Source organism: Myxine glutinosa, chromosome 7, assembly GCF_964187855.1.
Source record: "Myxine glutinosa chromosome 7, kmMyxGlut1.1, whole genome shotgun sequence".
NCBI classification, from domain to species: domain Eukaryota; kingdom Metazoa; phylum Chordata; class Myxini; order Myxiniformes; family Myxinidae; genus Myxine; species Myxine glutinosa.
Window position 1 is genome coordinate 54,834,207 of NC_136267.1, and position 24,908 is coordinate 54,859,114.

The window sequence follows — 24,908 nt, forward strand, 5'->3', positions numbered from 1 at the left end:
CACAATTAACAACTTCCGTGATGAAGCCAATAAACCCCAGTCTTGAAAAGTTCATGCCCATACTGGTTCTTGGCCCCTCGGTTTGGCATCCTTGATCACTCGTCTCGGTCTGGACTCTCATCTTGTTAGAGTTGGGGCCTTGGCTGCAATTCTAGGTGCCGGGATGATGCCTTCTGCAGGGGCCGGGATGATGCCTTCTGCAGGGGCCGGGATTATGCCTTCTGCAGGGGCCTTGGGGACCTTGCGGACGGCCTCTGCGTAGGACAGCTTCCCTGATGTGTTTTTACTTGTTGGATCTGGATGGCCCTCTGGAATTCAGGGCACCCTCTATAGGCTGCGCTATGCTCTCCACCACAGTTGGCGCAGAACATCTTGGAAACAATACAATCCCTACGCTCGTGGTGTCCATAGCATCTGCTGCAATGCTGCTTACTCCTACAAGCCAGAGCAGTGTGGCCAAACTTCTGACATTTGTAGCATCTTAGTGGGGGGTGGGGGGAATATATTCCTGGACGGAAAAAGCCTGATACCCCAGGAACACTTTGGGGGGAAGAGCCGGGCTGGCGAAGGTTAAAACCACTGATGATGTTTCCACTTTCACCCCTTCCCTTATATTGCAGTGAGCCGGCAGGCATCCACAACTCCCATATCACCTAAGTGGGTCTTAATGTCATCTATCTCGACCGATGGGACAATACCATAAATCACACCACAACTTTCCCGCAGCGATTTAGGGGTGAAGCAGGAGACTCGACTGCCACCAAAAAGAGAGGCTCTCAAGGCCTTGTCGCACTGGGAAGCGGATTTACAAATAATTAGCAAATCCCCAGATCTGAGTTTTTTTAGCACTGATGACGTCACCCAATTCACTCTTGATCAGGGAAGCTATTTGGATTGGATTCTCGGAGCACAGGGGTCTAGACCCCTCTAAAGTCGAAATTATAATGGGAAATCCCCCATTCGGATCATCCTGACCAACTACGGCCTTGCCCGCAGCAGGAGCCTCGGACTCCTCACTGCTATCCTGCCGGGACCTTAACCTCTTCACCTCAAAGGCGTCTCGCATTCAACAACGATCAATAATAATTATCAACCTCCAAAGTGACATGGAATGTTTAGTATGTTAAGAATGTAATATGGTAAACGGCCTGAAACAGTTGAAAACAGATGAGATGTGGCCAAACAATCTTCTGCGCGCGTAAACACACGTCATGTCAAGATGCACAGAGCTGGCCAAATTGGTCTCTCCCCGGAATGGCATTCAAATTACAACATAAACTGGAATGGCACTCAGTCTAGCACAAGCCTCCGCCAAGGTGAACAGTTTCTGTTTTTTTGTATATCACTGAAGGGTCTGATCTGGATTCGGACCTGAACCAAAATCGAATTGGCTTGTTCTTGTCGCCTAACAAACTCATCCAGCAAGTTTTGTCATAATCCGCCCATAACTTTTTTAGATATTGTGCTATATGTCATTTTGGGCCCCACCTCTCAATGGTGCAGAATCTTTAAAAAAATATTCTCTGAGCGGATTTGAATCTTCAAAAAATAATCAATTTGTCCTTGTTGCCCCACTCACCCCCCCAGATTTTCATGCAGATTGATTCATAAACGTGTGTGCCGTCCCTTGCTTGGATGGACGTCAAACTGCGTGTCCCGTTTGCCGACATTAAGGATTCCATCATCTTCTTCACGAAGAGTAGGAGAGCATTCTCTGGCACCATGAGCAAATTACAAATTCCTGCTTAACTCCTGCTGGGAGAGCGATGGCAAACCACCCAGCACGATCCCTCGCCAAGGAACTGCTTCGGCAGCACTGACGCTCTCTGGTACATCAGAATGGTGAGAGTGTCTACCCTGAGTCTGGGAGATCGGTCGTTTAAACTCCAGTCGAGTCATACCAAAGACTTGCCGCTTCCTCACTTGATGCTTATGTCGGGGTTCACCCCCCCCGCCCCCCCCCCCCCCCAATCGGAATGACCACCTGACGAAACTCGGACAATTACAGGAGAATTTATTAAAAACAGGACATGTACATGGAAGATAAGCAGGTGCATAAGCCAGTAACATGCAGCTTGTCCAACACAGCCCTCTCTTAATGTACACACAACCAGTCACAGTTTATATAGTATGCTCAAAGATTTATGACAGGAATCAGATAAGGCACCTGGCTTTTAGCTCATGAGAAAACGATGTCCCTCACCTACGCAGGTGCTCTTTGTTTTCACACTTTTCCCAAATGGGCCAACAGTTTCCATAGCAATGGACCAGTGCTGCCTGGTATCATAACTTTTCTCAGGATATATGAAATCCCTCACACTTAAACAACCATAGGTTGGCAACTATTGCACAGGTTTGATGGGCCTAATGGCTTCTTTTTTATTGGAGGTATCTGGGTCAAATATGCAACAGCTTGGTCCATCAAAAAAGAGGACTTTGCTGTGAGGAACTGCCATCCGATCCTCTCGAAGCAATGAGTATTGTCATATATAATTATGGTTTTCAGATGTTGATCCAGAACCAGAGTACATTGCACAATCACTTTTATTTGATGTGAGAGAGAGAGAGAGAGAGAGAGAGAGAGAGAGAGAGAGAGAGAGAGAGAGAGAGAGAGAGAGAGAGAGAGAGAGAGAGAAAGAGAAAGAGAAAGAGAAAGAAAGAGTATGAGTATATCCATTGGTCTGCACCAATCTGTACAGCAGTTTCATTCCGGTCCCCAACTTTTTCTTAGCAAGTTCAAGGGACTCAAAAAGTGACAACAAGTGTCATCATGCAACACACTGGGGAGATTATTCAGAACAACGAATCAAAGAAGAGCTTACCACATCAACAGGAAACACTATCCAATCACAAGGGAGGGAAGGTAAGGGGTCTCCATTTTCTTAGTTTGCAGTACTTCAGTTTTCCATAGGAGGGTGCTGTCATCTCAGCCTCGATGCATCAAAAACAATCAAATGGGGAAATAGAAATACTGTGCATAGTTTATATTTCTTGCATATACATGTATAAACATAGTTCATAGTTTTCATTCAAAATAGACAACACTTGATAATTCTCCGTGGTCTTCCTACGATATTTAACAATTTGCTTTGGTTTACCTGCAGTAATGGCAAGGTATTTCACTGGCACCAACTTCCAAAGGAATGAACGTTGTCTCTCTATCCTTTGTCATCATTGTTTTCAATCAATCCAGGAAAAGAAATATCATCCACATATTTTACCATAAAACATGATGATAAGCCAGTACTTATACATCCAAAATCACTTACAGTATGTATAGGGTAAACAAGGTCCACGATAAAACACATCCTTGCGGCGTACCAATATTGCATGTGATAAAAACAAAAACCACCGTTTAGAGGCCATTTTTCCCCGCAAAGCGGGGGTTGGCCTTTTCGGGGACCGTGGTTGTTGTTGTTTTTTGGTCCCCTTTTTGAAGCAATGTTTATACGGCCGGATGCCCTTCCTGCCGCCAACCCTGTTTGTTGCCTTTTACGACAAGCAGGGAATTACCAGTGAACTGGTACTCAATTAGCCGACCTCGGAAGGATGAACAGGCTGAGTCAACCCCCCTAGCGTTAATTCAGCCGGGATTCGACCGGGATTCGAACCCAGGATCCTTGGTTATGTTTTTGATTTTTATGTTATCCTAAGCTGGCACCCTAGCCGCTAGCCCAACACCAGGGATCATTGCACGTGATAGTCAGCAAATGTATTACCGAAACGAACTTTTTGTTGTCTATCTGTCAAAACATTATCCATCACATACTAAAATATGCAATTTGGTGTTTGTCTGTCTGTGTATTTTTGACCACGATAAATTTGTTCGTTACTAATCAAATCTCAACCAAACTTAAGAGGAGGACGAAGGGTCACACGATGGAGGTTGTGGGGAATTAATTTGCCCACCTCCCCAAGTAGGTTTTCTTTCTGTCTTTGGCGAAGTCCATGTTAAGATGTGTATCCGTGTTAAGATAGATAGTTGTGGCATTTTTCGAGGCTACTTCTAATTACAAAAGTAACAAGAAAGAGCAATCAGAGAATGCAAACCCTCGTCAGGATGTATTTTCAGTAGTTTTTTTAAAGGCTTTTGTGTTAAAACAAATATGGCGGCCGAACCACGTGACCGATGACGTCATCATTATTTTTTTTCTAAACTAATTTATTCCGAGATTATGCTCAAGAAATTTCATCTTGATCAGATGAAGTTTTGTACTTGTCGAATTATCACGTCATAATGGAGGCACCTATGACATCATCATTAACAAATTTTATTCCCCATGGAGAGTTCTTTACAATGAGCCATTTCTGAATTTTTTCTATTCAGCGCTTTCGGAGATATAGAGGTGCAACGTTTTTTGGCTTTTCCAAGATGGCGGCCGAACCACGTGACCTATGACGTCATAATTATCATTAGAAAATTATACAGGTGGAGTTGCACCTATGGTGAAAATTTCCTGTCAATCGGACCAACGGTTGCAGAGAAAATCATATTTATTCTGTGCGGACAAACAAACAAACAGACAGACAGACAAACAAACAGACAAACAAACAGTCAAACAAATAAACAGACAAACAGACAGACAAACAAACAAACAGACGGACAGACAAACAAACAGACAGACAAACAAACAAACAAATAGACAGACAGACAAACAAACAAAAACAAATAGACAGACAAAAAAAAAAAAACAGACAGACAAACAAACAAAGACAGACAGACAAACAAATAGACAGACAAATAAACAAATAGACAGACAAACAAACAGACAAACAGACAGACAGACAGACAGACAGACAAACAAACAAATAGACAGACAAACAAACAAACAAACAGACAGACAGATGAAAAATCACTCATCGAGCGACACTTGTCAAAACAGAACAAAGTAGAATGGCACTCGGGAGAGCATCCTTTTGACCTCAAAAATAATTAGTGGTTGAATTCAGTGACCTGATGTGCAAATCATCTTCAATGTTTAAGTTAATCGGATGAAAATTGACAATTTTAGAAATTTGGTCTATGTTGACCTCAAAAATAGTTGGTGGTTGGATTCAGTTCGCTGATATGACAATCCTTTTCAAATTTCAAGTCAATCGGATGAAACTTGAGGATTTTAGAAATTTGAAAAAGTGGTTGACCTTTGGCCTATGTTGACCTTATGACCGACGTTGATCTCAAAAATAGTTGATGGTTGGATTCAGTTAGCTGATATGACAATCCTTTTCAAATTTCAAGTCAATCGGATCAAACTTGAGGATTTTAGAAATTTGAAAAAGTGGTTGACCTTTGGCCTATGTTGACCTTATGACCGACGTTGATCTCAAAAATAGTTGGTGGTTGGATTCAGTTAGCTGATATGACAATCCTTTTCAAATTTCAAGTCAATCGGATGAAACTTGAGGATTTTAGAAATTTGAAAAAGTGGTTGACCTTTGGCCTATGTTGACCTTATGACCGACGTTGATCTCAAAAATAGTTGGTGGTTGGATTCAGTTAGCTGATATGACAATCCTTTTCAAATTTCAAGTAAATCGGATGAAAATTGAGGATTTTAAAAATTTGAAAAAGGTGGTTGACCTTTGGCCTATGTTGACCTTTTGGCCTATGCTGATCTCAAAAATAGTTGGTGGTTGAATTCAGTTTGCCGATATGTAAATCCTTTTCAAATTTCAAGTCAATCAGATTAAAATTGAGGATTTTAGAAATTTGAAAAAAGTGGTTGACCTTTAGACCTCAAAAATATATAGGATTTTGTCGGACCACGAACTCTACCATTTGGTGAAGTTTCGTGAAGTTCGGTTTATAATTGTGACCTGTGGGCAAGTATAAGTGAGCGGACAGACAAACACACACAAACACAAACAAACACACAAACCGGAGTGATGAACATACTCGCAAAAAATTTTTTTAATTTACAAAGTAACAAACAAACAAACGGACTCAAATGCAATACCCTCTCCTCCGGCGAGGGTAACGAGAACGGCACTCAGTGGAGAGCAAACCTCCGCCAGCTTGAACAGTTTACGTTTTGTATCCCACTGATACGTCATATCTGGATTCAGACCTGAAACAAAATCTAATCGACTTGTTATCATCATCTAACCAACTTATCCAACAAGTTTCGTCAAAATCCGTCCACAACTTTTTGAGATATCCTGTTCACAAACAAACAGACAGATAGGGGTTGAAAATATAACCTCCCTCCATCTTTGGTGGTGGAGGTAACTCGATGGTATTCATAGAGTACTTATCCTGCGCAGTCGACTTCGTGCGAACCAACTCTTCTGTTTTTTTCCCTTTGTTCCAACATGGCTGCCAGACGACATGACTGATGATGTCATTAATTTACATTCTCCAATTTAATTGTTGCGTCGATCACGCTCATGAAATTTCAAACTGATCCGACTAAGCGTTGTGCTTGTCGAATAATTACGTCATAATGAAGGCACCAATGATGTCATCGTAAACAGCACTTATTCCCCCACGCCACGTTTCAATTTCTTCCATGGAGCAGTTTCGGTGATATCGAGGTCCAAAGTTTTTCGGTTTTTCCAAGATGACGCCCGCACCACATGACCTATGACCTCATCTTACTAAAATTCACCAAATGTCTGTCTGTTCCCAGGTACCGCCTAAACGGCTCATCCGATCGCAACGAAATTTTGGGTGGGTAATCCTGGGAGCCCATGGAGTAAAATAGGCTATATTGTTTTTTCAATTTTTTCCCCAATTTTCCAATTTCCAATATTTCCAATTTTCCATTTTTCCAAACACGATGGAATAATATTTACCGATATGAACAGTGATGTGGCTTTGATTGAAATTCTACAAATACTGTTTAGATTTTGATGATTTTCGTGTGATATGATTTAACGGATGTTTATATGAATCGTTTAAAAAAAAAAGAAGCCTTCAATTTCTGATATTTTGCCTTTTCATTTGGGCCTCCCAATTGAAGCCCCGCCCTTAGGGCAGGTACCGTTGCTCGTGGTTATAATTGTACAACCTAGTTGAACTGGCCTGACGTGTTGTAGAGTACAAATCAGCCACATCAAACCACAGTTTTTCTACTTTTTCTTTTCCAGCTTCCCAGAGCTCCTTAAGAATGCTCGAAAGGGCCCCATCGTGTCTGAGCAGAAACTTTGCATTCTCTGGTGACATTTTTGCTTCGTGTTGGCATAATACAATAGATATCACTATTCTTGAGATAACAGCGAAGAAGAGGGAATCTTTCTCCTCACCTGTTAGGGGCATCACGCTCTCATAGCCTGCCATAACATGTCCACCCACCACAATCTTCTCTGGATGATTCAACATCATGTAAACCATAAGTATGGCTAACTCTGACACGTAAAAGCCAGGGAAGATGTCAGCAAAATCGATGATGCCTGAGATGTTGTAATTCTTGCTTGTGGGACAAATCTTGGGACTGTGAACGAGGCTCATATGTGTTGTTTGGTTTACGTCTTCTGTACATTCTTCCACTAGAATGTTGTCATCATTGAGGTCGCCATGAATAGGTCCTGCAAAAAAAAAAATTGATAGATTGTAGCCTTCCTTTTCTTTGCGTCTGCATAATGCTTACAACAAAATTATATCACCCTATTTAATTGCATTTGAGGCCATCTATACATTATGGAGCCATTGGAGGCCATATATTTATTATGGACGCCATCTATTTATTATGGAGGCCATCCAGTTTATTATGGAGCCATTGGAGGCCATCTATTTATTATGGAGGCCATCTATTTATGATAGAGGTCATCCAGTTTATTATGGAGCCATTGGAGGCCATCTATTTATTATAGAGGCCATCCAGTTTATTATGGAGCCATTGGAGGCCATCTATTTATTATGGAGGCCATCTATTTATGATAGAGGTCATCCAGTTTATTATGGAGCCATTGGAGGCCATCTATTTATTATAGAGGCCATCCAGTTTATTATTGAGCCATTGGAGGCCATCTATTTATTATGGAGGCCATCTATTTATTACAGAGGCCATCTATTTATTATGGAGGCCATCTATTTATTATGGAGGCCATCTATTTATTATGGAGGCCATCTATTTATTACAGAGGCCATCCAGTTTATTATGGAGCCATTGGAGGCCATCTATTTATTATGGAGGCCATCTATTTATTATAGAGGCCATCCAGTTTATTATGGAGCCATTGGAGGCCATCTATTTATTATGGAGGCCATCTATTTATTACAGAGGCCATCTATTTATTATGGAGGCCATCTATTTATTATGGAGGCCATCTATTTATTATGGAGGCCATCTACAAATTATGGAGGCCATCTACAAATTATGGAGGCCATCTACAACTCGCGAGGGAGTTGTAGATCTCTCGTTATGGGAGATCTCGCGAGATCTTGGAGACGGTGGCAGGGGTTTTCGACGGTCCACACGGTCTCCACGTTTTTCAAAGTAAAGTCTGTTCACAATTGTATTTTGTCGAAACTGTATTTATCGTTCGGTGTGTGAACTTATAGTGTGCCCCTTGGAAGTTCCTCGGTGTTTATCTTTCATAAATCAATCGTTTGTTTGCCGTGTCGCGAGCAAGGCCTTGCAGCCTCAGGCTTCCCCCGTCGAAGGTTGTTCCTTCCTTCGCTGTTTTGCTAGGTTTTTTGATTTCCCCTTCTCCACCAAGCTTCACCAAACATCACCCCCCCCCCCCCCCAAAACAAACAAAAAAAACAAACAAAAAAAACTTTTATTTCCCTTTCTCCTCGTGTGCTTTTGCTTCTGCCCACGTGCGCTGTCTCGCCCCGCCCCCATTTTCCCCTTGCCTTCCACCTTTTGCCCTGTTCAAGTGACTCGTGGTCGTCGCTCTAGGCTTCCTCTCCCCATTGGTATTTTTGTGAATATAAGATTGTTCTTCACAGTTCTGTTTAAATATGTTTCAACTATCCCCTTCAGTGTTTTGTTCAGTGGTTTATTACAACACGCTGTTTTTCTTCTTATTTAAAAGGCTCCTTTCAATTTCCTCTTCAACTCATTCCATTTCAAAAAAATATTCAATCTCTTATGATTCCAAATCACTCCATGCTCTAAATTCTCATTCATTCCATCCCTCCATCGTTCTTAAACGAATCGCTAACTTGAAAATCACAACAAACCAAATTTGTTATATATGTTCATCTTTCATTAATCATCCACTTTCTAAACTCCCCCCTTGCCCCTCCCCTTCAAATCTCCCCCCCAACCATCCCTCCCAAATTCTCCCTCCTCCCATCTCCTTCTCAAAGCTTCCTCCTCCCCACTTCCTCTCCCTCCTATGTCATACCTCCACCTCCCCCAACCTTCTAATTTCCTCTGCCCCCCCCTCAAACAAACTCTCACTGTGCCTCATTCCATCACCATCAAACCTTTCGTCCTCCTCATCCTTCCCTTTCTTGTAACTCTTCTGTAATCTCTGACACACTATCAACTGCTCTTCCTACATCCCCCTCTCACCCTTCATCTGACCCTACCCCTCCCCTCCCCTGTCCTGCACCCGATGCTCCCCATCTCTCCTCACTAACGGTATGGACCTCAAACATCCGGGGCCTTCGCTCAAACCTGATTGATCTCTCCATTCAGGTTGCTTCTGAAAATCCAGACTTGATCTGCTTAACAGAAACTTTCCTCCTTCAAGATGTCTCTGATTCCTTAATATCTCTTCCTGGTTACTCCCTCCTCCGGTATGATAGACCTGATCCTCGTCCTGGTGGTGGGGTGGCTATCTTTATCAAAAACTCTCTTCCTCACTCTCCCTGCACTGCCCTCTCTCCACCCCACCCACAGGAGTACCTCTGGCTACGGCTTCCTCTCCGCTTCCACCTTTTGTTCATATGTGTTCTGTACCGTCCTCCAAACAGTGATGTCTCCATTTACATTTCTCTGTCGGACAACATGGACCAACTTCTATCAACTCATCCAAACTCTCTCTTTCTCATATGCGGCGACTTCAACTGTCATCATGCCAGCTGGCTGGGTGTGGGTTCATCTTTCACCAGCCATGGCACCTCAGCAAAGGACTTCTGCGACTCATTGGGACTGACACAATCTGTAAATTTCCCGACCCGGGTCTCGGTCAATGGAGTATCTTCTCTTCTGGACTTGGTTATGATGAACTTCCCAGCAAATGTCTGCTGCTCTTCTTCTGCTCCAATCGGTTCTTTTGATCATGTGCTTGTTAAAGTGGACATCTCACTGGCCATTCTCAGAGAGCCTCCTCAGCGCCGACGAGTCTGGCATTTCACTCAGGCCGACTGGCACGGTCTGCAAGCAGCCATCAATCAACTGGACTGGTCTCCCATCTCTAATGCCTCTGACATCAATTCTTCCTGGGAATTCTTCCAAAGCAAACTGTTCTCTCTCATGCACAGATTTATCCCATCTTGTCTTCAGTTGTCTTACCCTTCCTCCCATCCATGGTACACTGAATCTTGTGGTGAGGCAGTTGCCCTGAAACAACTTGCCTTTGCGTCTTGGAAGGCAAATCCAACTGAAGGCAATCTCAGTTCCTTCCACCAAGCTCGAAACAAGTGTGTTTCTACCCTCAGGAGTGCCAGGAAGCACTATCTCTCCACACTCAAGATTGAACTCTCAAACCTGTCTCCTTCCTCCAAATCCTGGTGGCGTCTGGTCAAATCCGTTTCTGGTGTTTGTTCCCCCTCCATCCCCTCCCTTACCTCAAATGGCTACACAGTTGACACCGCACGTGACAAAGCCGAATGCCTCAACTCTGTGTTTGCCTCAAAATCTTGTGTCCCAAACCCATCTCTCTCTGTTCCCACCTTTCCCAGTCGAACCCAACTGCTCCTGGACTCTGTGTCCTTCTCTCCTGACAAGGTCGAGAAGTTTTTATCAAACCTCGACTCTGATTCTGCAACTGGACCAGATGGCATCAGCCCTCGGGTCCTAAAATCCTGCTCTGCCGCTCTATCTCACCCTCTCTCTGTTCTTTTCACCCTCTCTTTTGCTCAAGGTCATCTGCCAGCATCTTGGAAATCAGCAAACATTACCGCTTTACACAAAAAAGGTGCAAAAACAGATCCTTGCAACTACAGACCAATCAGCCTGCTCCCAATTATCAGCAAAGTCATGGAATCCATCATTGCTTCAGATATCAAATCCTTCCTCTTCTCCAATGGCTTGATCTCTGATCATCAATTTGGATTCAGACCAGGTCATTCTACTCTGGACATGTTGCTTCTGCTGTCTCAACAATGGATGGAGGTCCTCAATGCCAAACAGGAAATCAGAGCTGTCTCTGACATATCACGTGCCTTCGATACGGTCTGGCACCCAGCTCTGCTCACCAAACTCACCTCCTATGGTATTCAGGGAAATCTCCACTCATGGCTTGCGGATTTCCTCTCTGGTCGTAGGCAACGTGTGGCCCTGAATGGATTTCTCTCATCTTCCCTTCCTGTTCTGGCTGGAGTTCCCCAAGGTAGTGTTCTGGGCCCTGTGCTATTTCTGGTCTTCATCAATGACCTCTCCGACTCTCTGGAAAATCCTCTCTATCTCTTTGCTGATGACTCCACTATCTGCCGCTCCATTCCTCATCCCTCAGATCGACAGTCTGCAGCCTCCTCACTCTCTGCAGACCTGGACAAAATCACAGACTGGTCAAACAAGTGGAACATGTCTTTCAATCCTGACAAATCTCACACTCTTACAATGTCTCTCCGAAAGGACCGACTGGACAACGCTCCCATCTACTTTCTCAACAATCCTCTCCAAGAAGTTCTGTCGCTCAAGCTTTTGGGTCTCACTATCTGCCATGATCTTTCTTGGGAAAACCACATTTCCAAGCTGGCCTCCAAAGCCAGTCGCCGACTGGGCATCCTCCGTCGTGTGAAGTCCTTCCTTGGCACACCTGAGCTCCTCACCACATACAAGGCTTTCATCCGCAGCTCAATGGAATACTGTTCCCCCCTCTGGGCTGGTGCTCCTGCCTCACACCTTGCTCGGCTTCACGCTGTTGAGGCCAAAGCTTTCAGAATCATTGGAATCTCCTGCGATGTAGTCAACTCCAAGGGCCTTTCACTCACTCACCGCAGGCAGGTTGGTGGTCTTTCTGTCTTCTACCGACTCCTCTCCGGCCTTGCTCCCCCAGCTCTCTCTGTGCTCTGTCCCCCCAATATTCCTTCAGGTCGCACAAGATCTGCCTGCAACCCTCTTATGGTTAAACTGCCAAAGTCTAGGCTCTCTGCTCACCTTCACTCTTTCATTCCCCTTTTCTCCCGCCTCTGGAACAAACTTCCCCACTCCCTTCAATCCCACTCCTCCCTCCAGGTCTTTAAAACAGCTGTTCACCACCATCTCTTATCTTCCCCCATCGAAAACCTTGATCTTTTCTACCCCCGGTAATTCACCCCAGAGTCCTTGCAGTGTTCATATGTTTTATTCCTCTCCCACCTCCCCCCAAGTCCTCCCGATGTCCCTGCTCTCAAATGTTGTGTTTGTGTCCTTCGCCCTCTCTCCCCATCTTGTCTGCCGCTCCCCTTGTTTTTTGTGTTTTGTGTGTCGGTTTGTCTTTTTGTGTGATTAATGTTAGCTCTTTCACGAGCCTCGATCTTGTATACAAAAAAAAAAAAAAATCTATTTATTACAGAGGCCATCCAGTTTATTATGGAGCCATTGGAGGCCATCGAGAGCAAAGATTTGTTGTTCAAATAAAAACATTTCATTGCGGCCAGGTGGATTGACAGGATGGCCGAGAGGTACGCATACTCGCCGCTAAGCTGTCTAGCCTGAGTTTTAATCTCGACCCAGCTGTAAACTGTCATCCTGGTGTTTCACAGGCCTGATGATTCATCAATATGTGTGCCATCCCTCAGATGGACAATAAATAGACATTCCATCTGCCTGTATTAGTTGGTGGATGTTAGAGATGTCATGCTGTCCTTCGTGAAGATTAGACGAGCTATCGCCGACACCATGGTCAAATTCCAAATTCCAGCCCTAACCAGTAAGAGGGCACTGCATGAGCTGCACAGCCATGCCCTCAGCCAATGATGCTTTCCGGCAGCCTTGTGCTGCATATTAATGAATAAGAGGAATTGTGGCCAGGTGGTAGTTCACAAACTAGATGACGTCACAGAAAGGAGTGGTGTTGGACCATGTGTTTGTATTTAAATGGTTCCTCATCTGGTCCCTAATTAATGTCTCCAACAACTGAAGTCACAACTTCCTCAAACATGTGCCTCAATTCTTCTGTCGATCCTTTCTTAAATAACGGAGTGACATTTTCTGCTCTCCAATCCTCCAGGTACCTATCCTGACTCCAGTAAGCTATTACATATATACATTTAAATCTCACTTACCTGCTCAGCCACCTCCCTCAATACTCTCAGGTGTATATTATCTGGTCCTGCAGCTTTATCTGCTCTTAGATTTCCTAGTTGTTTCTTTACTTCCTCCACTGTGACCTGGATCTTCTTCAAAAGTCCTTCCTCATCTCCGTCATAGATACTCTCAACTATTGGCAATTTTCCTGACTGTTCTTGTGTAAATGTTGAAGCAAAATACCTGTTTAATACCCTGCAATCTCGCTTTCCTCATAAACGCTCTCGCTATGCTATTCCTTAATGGACCCACACTTGTCCTAAACTGTTCTTTATCCTATTGTATACGTAAATAATGCCTTGCTATTATGATTAATATTCTTAGCCATGTCCTTCTCATACTCTCTCTTTTGGCTTAACAAGTTATTTTAGTAACTTGCCTCTGCTTACACCTGTACTGATATAAAATCTACCTCTAGTCCTGTTACTTTATACCGAATAAATTCCTTCTGATTCTCCTAAATATCATTCCTTATCTCACTATTCAACCACCATGGTCTCTTCCTTATCTCACTATTCAACCACCATGGTCTCTTCCTTATCTCACTATTCAACCACCATGGTCTCTTCCTTATCTCACTATTCAACCACCATGGTCTCTTCCTTATCTCACCACTCAACAACCCTGGTCCCTTCCTTATCTCACTATTCAACCACCATGGTCTCTTCCTTATCTCACTATTCAACCACCATGGTCTCTTCCTTATCTCACTATTCAACCACCATGGTCTCTTCCTTATCTCACCACTCAACAACCCTGGTCCCTTCCTTATCTCACTATTCAACTACCATGGTCTCTTCCTTATCTCACTATTCAACCACCATGGTCTCTTCCTTATCTCACTATTCAACCACCATGGTCTCTTCCTTATCTCACTATTCAACCACCATGGTCTCTTCCTTATCTCACCACTCAACAACCCTGGTCCCTTCCTTATCTCACTATTCAACCACCATGGTCTCTTCCTTATCTCACTATTCAACCACCATGGTCTCTTCCTTATCTCACTATACAACCACCATGGTCTCTTCCTTATCTCACTATTCAACCACCATGGTCTCTTCCTTATCTCACCACTCAACAACCCTGGTCCCTTCCTTATCTCACTATTCAACCACCATGGTCTCTTCCTTATCTCACTATTCAACCACCATGGTCTCTTCCTTATCTCACCACTCAATAACCCTGGTCCCTTCCTTATCTCACTATTCAACCACCATGGTTTCTTCCTTATCTCACTATTCAACTACCATGGTCTCTTCCTTATCTCACTATTCAACCACCATGGTCTCTTCCTTATCTCACCACTCAACAACCCTGGTCCCTTCCTTATCTCACTATTCAACCACCATGGTCTCTTCCTTATCTCACTATTCAACTACCATGGTCTCTTCCTTATCTCACTATTCAACTGCTATAGTCTCTTCCTTATCTCACTATTCAACCACCATGGTCTCTTCCTTATCTCACTATTCAACTACTAGAGTCTCTTCCTTATCTCACTATTCAACCACCATGGTCTCTTCCTTATCTCACTATTCAACTACCATAGTCTCTTCCTTATCTCACTATTCAACCACCATGGTCTCTTCCTTATCTCACTATTCAACGACCATAGTCACTTCCTTATCTCACTATTCAACCACCATGGTCTCTTCCTTATCTCACTATTCAACTACCATGGTCCCTTCCTTATCTCACTATTCAACTACTACAGTCTCTTCCTTATCTCACTATTCAACCACCATGGTCTCTTCCTTATCTCACGATTCAACTACTATAGTCTCTTCCTTATCTCACTATTCAACCACCATGGTCTCTTCCTTATCTCACTATTAAACTACCATAGTCTCTTCCTTATCTCACTATTCAACCACCATGGTCTCTTCCTTATCTCACCACTCAACAACCCTGGTCCCTTCCTTATCTCACTACTCAACTACTATAGTCTCTTGCTTATCTCACTATTCAACCACCATGGTCTCTTCCTTATCTCACCACTCAACGACCCTGGTCTCTTCCTTATCTCACCACTCAACAACCCTGGTCCCTTCTTTATCTCACTACTCAACTACTATAGTCTCTTCCTTATCTCACTACTCAACAACCCTGGTCTCTTCCTTATCTCCCTATTCAACTACCATAGTCTCTTCCTTATCTCACTATTCAACCACCATGGTCTCTTCCTTATCTCCCTATTCAACTACCATAGTCTCTTCCTTATCTCACTATTCAACCACCATGGTCTCTTCCTTATCTCACCACTCAACAACCCTGGTCCCTTCCTTATCTCACTACTCAACCACAATGGTCTCTTCCTTATCTCACTACTCAACCACCATGGTCTCTTCCTTATCTCACTATTCAACCACCATGGTCTCTTCCTTATCTCCCAATTCAACTACCATAGTCTCTTCCTTATCTCACGATTCAACCACCATGGTCTCTTCCTTATCTCACCACTGAACAACCCTGGTCCCTTCCTTAACTCACTACTCAACTAATATAGTCTCTTCCTTATCTCACTACTCAACCACCATGGTCTCTTCCTTATCTCACCACTCAACAACCCTGGTCCCTTCCTTATCTCACCACTCAACTACTGTAGTCTCTTCCTTATCTCACTACTCAACGACTATAGTCTCTTCCTTATCTCACTATTCAACCACCATGGTCTCTTCCTTATCTCACTGCTCAACTACTATAGTCTCTTCCTTATCTGACCACTCAACTACCGTAGTCTCTCCTTATCTCACGACTCAACTACTATAGTCTCTTCCTTATCTTACCACTCAACTACCATAGTCACTTCCTTATCTCACTACTCAACTACTATAGTCTCTTCCTTATCTCACTATTCAACCACCATGGTCCCTTCCTTATCTCACTATTCAACCACCATGGTCTCTCCCTTATCTCACTACTCAACTACTATAGTCTCTTCCTTATCTCACTATTCAACCACCATCGTCTCTTCCTTATCTCACCACTCAACTACCGAAGTCTCTTCCTTTTCTCACTATTCAACCACCATAGTCTCTTCCTTATCTCACCACTCAACTACCGTAGTCTCTTCCTTATCTCACTACTCAACTACTATAGTCTCTTCCTTATCTCACTATTCAACCACCATGGTCCCTTCCTTATCTCACTATTCAACTACCACAGTCTCTTCCTTATCTCACTATTCAACCACCATGGTCTCTTCCTTATCTCACTGTTCAACCACCATGGTCTCTTCCTTATCTCACTACTCAACTACTATCGTCTCTTCCTTATCTCACGACTCAACTACTATCGTCGCTTCCTTATCTCATGACTCATCTACTATAGTCTCTTCCTTATCTCACTATTCAACTACTATAGTCTCTTCCTTATCTCACGACTCAACTGCTATAGTCTCTTCCTTATCTCACTATTCAACCACCATGGTCTCTTCCTTATATCACTACTCAACCACTATAGTCTCTTCCTTATCTCACGACTCAACTACTATAGTCTCTTTCTTATCTCACTATTCAACCACCATGGTCTCTTCCTTATATCACTACTCAACTACTATAGTCTCTTCCTTATCTCACGACTCAACTACTATAGTCTCTTCCTTATCTCACTATTCAACCACCATGGTCTCTTCCTTATCTCACTATTAAACTACCATAGTCTCTTCCTTATCTCACTATTCAACCACCATGGTCTCTTCCTTATCTCACCACTCAACAACCCTGGTCCCTTCCTTATCTCACTACTCAACTACTATAGTCTCTTCCTTATCTCACTATTCAACCACCATGGTCGCTTCCTTATATCACTACTCAACTACTATAGTCTCTTCCTTATCTCACTATTCAACTACCGTAGTCTCTTCCTTATCTCACTATTCAATCACCATGGTCTCTTCCTTATCTCACTATTCAACCACCATGGTCTCTTCCTTATCTCACTACTCAACTACTAGAGTCTCTTCCTTATCTCACCACTCAACTACCATAGTCGCTTCCTTATCTCACTACTCAACTACAATAGTCCCTTCCTTATCTCACTATTTAACCACCATGGTCTCTTCCTTATCTCACCACTCAACAACCCTGTTCCCTTCCTTATCTCACTACTCAACTACCATAGTCTCTTCCTTATCTCACCACTCAACGACCATAGTCCCTTCCTTATCTCACCACTCAACAACCCCAGTCTCTTCCTTATCTCACTACTCAATGACCCTGGTCTCTTCCTTATCTCACCATTCCACAACCCTGGTCTCTTTCTTATCTCACCACTCAACAAGCCCGGTCCCTTCCTTATCTCACTACTCAACTACCATAGTCACTTCCTTATCTCACTACTCAACTAGCATAGTCTCCTCCTTATCTCACTACTCAACTACCGTAGTCTCTTCCTTATCTCACTACTCAACTACCATAGTCACTTCCCTATCTCACCACTCAACTACCATAGTCTCTTCCTTATCTCACCACTCAACAACCCTGGTCTCTTCCACATCCCATTTTACTCCTTTGAATTTTGCAATTATACTCAGTATCAATGTTAAGCACTTGCTTGAATGTTGTATATTCATACGAGCTTGGGATTCACAAGGACAAATTGTGTAATTATAGGATTGGCTTAACACTACAGGAAGCTTATACCTGAACGGAAGTATGGAAGCTGGGGCAGCATGCTGGACGCACAAACCTGTAGCACATCATGCACCAGTTTCTGTATTGAATTCCCATCTAGAGACTTCACGAGTGGTATTAGCTTGAGTAGGTTAGACATGTTCCACAAGGAATTGGGATCAAAATAGTTTTCAGAGGATGGCTTGAAGTCCTGTGCACCAGAAGGAAAGGGAATTAACCTGCGAATCTAAATGTGCAGTGACATCTCAAAGCAATCTGCAATCTATTAAATTAAAGTTATGAGTCGTGTGTGTGTGTGTGTGTGTGTGTGTGTGTGTGTGTGTGTGTGTGTGTGTGTGTGTGTGTTTGTTTTATGAGGAAGACAGCACATTATTTTCACACACCAAAGGTCAATGTCACAATAAAAACTTTCAATTTTTAAACAAATCAAGGTTAAACAAGAATGACAGCACTGTGGTCACAATCTGAGACAAAATCCGGTAACATTCCAAATGGGAAACACACATTTAAAGCACCATTAAAAGATGAACAGCATGATTGGGAAATACACAATTAATGCACTATTAAAAGTGAACATCATGATTGGGAAATAAACAATTAAAGCACTGATGAAAGATGAACAGTGAGATTGGGAAACACACAATTAAAGCACTATTAAAAGTGAACATCGTGATTGGGAAATAAACAATTAAAGCACTGATGAAAGATGAACAGTGAGATTGGGAAACACACAATTAAAGCACTATTAAAAGATGAACAGCGTGATTGGGAAACACACAATTAAAACACTATTAAAAGATTAACAGCGTGATTGGGAAATACAGAATTAGAGCACTATTAAAAGATGAACAGCGTGATTGGGAAACACACAATTAAAGCACTATTAAAAGATGAACAGCGTGATTGGGAAGCACACAATTAAAGCACAATTAAAAGATGAACAGCGAGATTGGGAAATACACAATCAAAGCACTATTAAAAGATGAACAGCGTGATTGGGAAGCACACAATTAAAGAACTATTAAAAGATGAACAGCGAGATTGGAAAACACACAATCAAAGCACTATTAAAAGATGAACAGCGAGATTGGGAAACACACAATTAAAGCACTATTAAAAGATGAACATCGTGATTGGGAAACACACAATCAAAGCACTATTAAAAGATGAACAGCGTGATTGGGAAACACACAATTAAAGAACTATTAAAAGATGAACAGCGAGATTGGGAAACACACAATCAAAGCACTATTAAAAGATGAACAGCGAGATTGGGAAACACACAATTAAAGCACAATTAAAAGATGAACAGCGAGATTGGGAAGCACACAATTAAAGCACAATTAAAAGATGAACAGCAAGATTGGGAAACACACAATCAAAGCACTATTAAAAGATGAACAGCGACATTGGGAAACACACAATTAAAGCACAATTAAAAGATGAACATCATGATTGGGAAATACACAATTAAAGCACAATTAAAAGATGAACAACGAGATTGGGAAACACACAATCAAAGCACTATTAAAAGATGAACAGCGAGATTGGGAAGCACACAATTAAAGCACAATTAAAAGATGAACAGCGAGATTGGGAAACACACAATCAAAGCACTATTAAAAGATGAACAGTGTGATTGGGAAACACACAATTAAAGAACTATTAAAAGATGAACAGCGAGATTGGGAAACACACAATCAAAGCACTATTAAAAGATGAACAGTGAGATTGGGAAACACACAATTAAAGCACTATTAAAAGATGAACATCGTGATTGGGGAAAACACAATTAAAGCACTATTAAAAGATGAACAGTAAGATTGGGAAACACACAATTAAAGCACTATTTAAAGATGAACAGCGTGATTGGGAAGCACACAATTAAAGCACTATTTAAAGATGAACAGTGAGATTGGGAAACACACAATTAAAGCACTATTAAAAGATGAACAGCGAGATTGGGAAACACACAATCAAAGCACTATTAAAAGATGAACAGCGAGATTGGGAAGCACACAATTAAAGCACAATTAAAAGATGAACAGCGAGATTGGGAAATACACAATCAAAGCACTATTAAAAGATGAACAGTGTGATTGGGAAACACACAATTAAAGAACTATTAAAAGATGAACAGCGAGATTGGGAAACACACAATCAAAGCACTATTAAAAGATGAATAGTGAGATTGGGAAACACACAATTAAAGCACTATTAAAAGATGAACAGCGTGATTGGGAAACACACAATTAAAGCACTACTAAAAGATGAACAGCGTGATTGGGAAACACACAATTAAAGCACTATTAAAAGATGAACAGCGAGATTGGGAAACAGACAATCAAAGCACTATTAAAAGATGAACATCATGATTGGGAAATACAGAATTAAAGCACTAATAAAAATGACAGTGAGATTGGGAAACACACAATTAAAGCACTATTAAAAGAAGAACAGCGCCTTTGGGAAGCACACAATTAAAGCACCATTAAAAGAAGAACAGCAAGATTGGCAAACATATTTAATGTGCTATTTAAAGATGAACAGCAAGATTGGCAAACATATTTAATGTGCTATTTAAAGATGAACAGCGAGATTGGGAAACATATTTAATGTGCTATTAAAAGATGAACAGCGAGATTGGGAAACATATTTAATGTGCTATTAAAAGATGAACAGCGAGATTGGGAAACATATTTAATGTGCTATTAAAAGACGAACAGCGTGATTGCAATCGCCGGCAAAAGCCAAGCCACCGGCAAAAGATAATAACATGGTAACAACCACCGGCAAAAGCCAAGGAGGAGTCGGCTGAACTAAGCCTGCCCCCATGGACCTAATAAGGCAAAAGACCCGCCCAGAGGAGGCGGAGAATCAATGGGCAGAGAAGAAGGTCAGCAGGCCACGCCCTGAGGGACGCGATTGGCTCTCGCGGGGGAGGAAACTTGTGCATTTTCTGCTTGCTTGGACATTTTCCAAGTTTGGAGGAAGTGTGCATTTTCTGCTTGCTTGGACAGGAAGCTGGCCATTTTGTGTGCTGAGATTTTTTTGTGCATGCTTTTGGGGAGCGAGGAGCTTTTGTTGCGTCGGCAGCATTTTGAAAGAGGTCTTGGCTGTGGTGCTCTTCGGGGGAGCTGGAGGCCGCGTTGTGCTTCCCCACAGAGTGGTGGAAGCTAAAAGAAGGCCAGTCTTCACTACTCACCCCACGACTCTGGACGCCTTCGAAGCGCAGGCTTTCGTCGTCCGTCGTCACTTTGTGCGTCGAGTGTTGCATTGCCACACTCTCTAAAAAGGACCCATTTTGGGCTGCAGATAAGTGCCGGCAAAAAGGGAACATTTTATTTTATTTTAATTTCCCCTGTGTGTGTGTTTGAGTCAGTAGGTGTAGGGTCCCTCAAAATAGGATTTAGTTTTACCTCAGTCTTTTTTCGACATTTCTGTCTGTGCTTTATTTTTGCATCATAATTGTTTTGTATTTTATTTGTCGCCCGCCCACCCCACCTCCTGCCCCCTTCATCCCCCCCCCCCCCTCCTGAGTTAGACCAAGTGGTTTGGCCCATGGGTATAAAGCCTATGATTGGCTGTGGGGCAGGGGAGGGACCAGGAAGTTGATTCAGGTGAGAGAGAGAGAGAGAGAGAGAGTGGCCATTTTGGAGGAGGCAGAGTGACTCATGGCAGAGTGACTTTTCGTGTGTTTGTAGAGTTTCCAGCTGCAATCTCTCCACCTGAAAGTTGTGCCTGATAAACCCCTGCGGCCACCTCTCTACCTGAATAGTCAGGTTCACTATGTCAATAAATTATATTTCGTTCAAAATCATGGTAGATTAGCAAACCTATACATTTTTGGAAAGGTTATAACATAAGGAAACTAAAAATCAATGTTTACATTTGGAGAGATACCTGTATGGCGGCCATTTTGGATTTTCAAAATGGCCACTGTAAAATACATATTTTGTTCTATTTCTGCCTCTAATTACCCTAAAAACTTTTTAAAATATACTAAACCTATATTTTCAGGGACAAGGAATCCAATGAAAGTATCAAATTAGTGCTATGGGGAATGGTAAGACACGAATCAAAGGTTTTGAATTGCAAAATACTGTCTTTATATTCGCGATAAGTTGCATAATCAAATACATGTTATCATTTTGTACAGGCAGTTAATAACATCAAAATGTGTCACAATAATTCATATCACCAAACATACACAGGCAGTCAGCAAAATCATACATACACATGCAGTCAGTATAACTTCACATCTACACAGGCAGTCAATGACAAAATATACACAGGCAGTCAATGGCATCAAACATACACGATTACAGAATATGCCATTTAGAGTTCGTCATCACTGTCCTGTGTGTCGTATCCGACAATATAGTCCGCATCGTTTTCACAGTCCGTTCCACACAAGCAAAGGTCGGTCAAATTGATTGGCAAATCGAATTGGTCGAATGGTCGATCGAATCGAATTCGATGAATCGAATCGAATCGAATCGATCGAATTGGTCGAATGGTCGAATGGTCGATCGAAGCGATTGGTCGAATGGTCGAATTGGTCGAATGGAATTGGTCGATTGGTCGAATTAGTCGAATTGGTCGAATCGAATTGGTCGGAATTGGCAAATGTAAACATTGATTTTCAGATTTTCCATGTGATAACGTTTCCAAAAATGTATAGGTTTGCTAATCTACCATGATTTTGAACGAAAAAACATAGTGAACCTGACTAGAAGGTTGACTTTGATTAAACTCTTGCTACCGCTGGGCCTGCATTGGGGCCTACCGCTGTGCCTGCATTGGGGCCTACGGCTGTGTCTGCATTGGGGCCTATGGCTGTGCCTGCATTGGGGCCTACGGCTGTGCCTGCATTGGGGCCTACGGCTGTGCCTGCATTGGGGCCTACCGCTGTGCCTGCATTGGGGCCTACGGCTGTGCCTGCATTGGGGCCTATGGCTGTGCCTGCAATGGGGCCTCCGGCTGTGCCTGCATTGGGGCCTATGGCTGTGCCTGCATTGGGGCCTACGGCTGTGCCTGCATTGGGGCCTACGGCTGTGCCTACATTGGGGCCTACGGCTGTGCCTGCATTGGGGCCTATGGCTGTGCCTGCATTGGGGCCTATGGCTGTGCCTGCATTGGGGCCTACCGCTGGGCCTGCATTGGGGCCTACCACTGGGCCTGCATTGGGGCCTACTCCTGGGCCTGCCTGGGGCCAATTGTGGGGCCTGCCTTGAATGCAGTGCTTATTAGAACTCTCGCGTGCAGCTCCTCCAGTTCGGATCCCCAACCTGGCCATAAGTTGATACGGGAGGATACAGTACCGCTCACATCCGCATCGTCTGGGTCTCTCCTCTTCTGACATCTTCAGGACCACTGGACTGTAGGTCCTCCCTTGGGGACTGACTGGAGTCCGAGGGGTTCCCTCAGGTCACCCCGGTCCTTTACACGAGCAGCACCCTCCAGCCCTGGCTGCCTACTCCTTCCCTCTCGTGCTGGCCTAATCTGTTTTTTCCCTCTCTTCTTCCTTCTTTGTTTGCTCTTTCTTTATGTGTAGGAATAGATTTTGATTGTTATAACCTATAAATAAAGCCGGTTTGATTGAATGATTGGCCTGGTGTGCTTCAGGCCGTAACAAAACATATTACGTAAGAACTCTGCCATAAATAGAAAATACAAGACTTTGATTGGGATGATGATGATGGCTGTTGGATCATCGTTGGCATGACAATGCCGCCTGCTGCATTGCCATATAAAAAAGGGTAAAACGATCGTTAGCCACCTTGAACTCCAGAGCAGATCTTTCCTCCTTCGACAGGAAGGTACGACATGGCATTCTCTTCCAGAATAATCCAGTCTCTTTGGCATTAAAAACCTGCTCTGGCATAAATACCTTCGCCTTGATTCGTTTGTTGAGCTGAGGTGGGTAGTTTTGCTCAGCGTCATGGTTGAATTGCCGAAATGGCCATGGTTGAACTCGAGCCTTCAGCCCTGGGTACCTCGTGGAAACGTTGGTAAATCCGCAATGGTTTCTCCCATACCACTGGTTCACTCAACCTCAAAGGTGGGTAACTTCGCAATGGTTTCTCCCACATCACTGGTCCATTCAAGCTCAAAGGGGGTAAATTCGTAATGGTTTCTCCCACATCACTGGTCCATTCAAGCTCAAAGGGGCTAAATCCACAATGGTTTCTCCCACATCACTGGTCCATTCAAGCTCAAAGGGGGTAAATCCACAATGGTTTCTCCCGTATCACTGGTTCACTTTACCTCAAAGTTGGGTAAATTCGCAATGGTTTCTCCCATATCACTGGTTCGCTTTACCTCAAAGGGGGTAAATCCGCAATGGTTTCTCCCGTATCACTGGTCCACTCAGACACTTTTTCTGTGTTTGGTCCTCGATCCAAACATTAAGTGCCTTTTTTCATCCTTTCAATAACCCTGGTGTTGGGCTAGCGGCTAGGGTGCCGGCTTAGGATCCTAGGATCCTGGGTTCGAATCCTGGTCGATCGCTGAATTAACGCCAGGGGCCAATTAACGAATTAACGCCAATTAACGCCAGTTGACTCAGCCTGTCATCCTTCCGAGGTCGGCTAATTGAGTACCAGCTCACTGGTAATTCCCTGTTTGTCGTTAAAGGTGGCAAAAAGGGTTGGCGTCAGGAAGGGCATCCGGCCGTAAAACATTGCTTCAAAAAGGGGACCGAAAAACAACAACAACCACGGCTCCCGAAAAAGGCCAACCCCCGCTTTGCGGGGAAAAATGGCCTCTAAAGGTGGTTTTTTTTTTGGTTTTTTTTCATCCTTTCAATATGGGAATCACGGGACTGGAACGAGACTTTTTCTGGTGAGCTGGCATGTTGGGAATGAGTTCTGACGGGAACACTTGCTGTAAGAATTGATCCCGTAATGGCGGCCCA

The 24,908-nt window shown here is 43.2% G+C and overlaps 1 protein-coding gene across 3 annotated transcripts in view; it reads right to left on the bottom strand.

Annotated features, from left to right (window-relative positions):
• Positions 1-5,898: 5,898 nt before the first annotated feature.
• The window catches only part of LOC137431250 (hydroxylysine kinase-like), a 35,808-nt gene continuing 16,798 nt past the window's right edge, over positions 5,899-24,908 (bottom strand). For all 3 annotated transcript variants that reach the window (XM_078781749.1, XM_068122355.2, XM_078781748.1), the window contains exons 4-5: positions 17,999-18,179; positions 5,899-7,527 (exon numbers count right to left, since the gene is read on the bottom strand). In XM_078781749.1, coding sequence (XP_078637875.1) covers positions 6,971-7,527; positions 17,999-18,179 — 738 coding nt within the window. In that variant the 3' untranslated portion in view covers positions 5,899-6,970. The remainder of the gene's footprint in view (positions 7,528-17,998; positions 18,180-24,908) is intronic.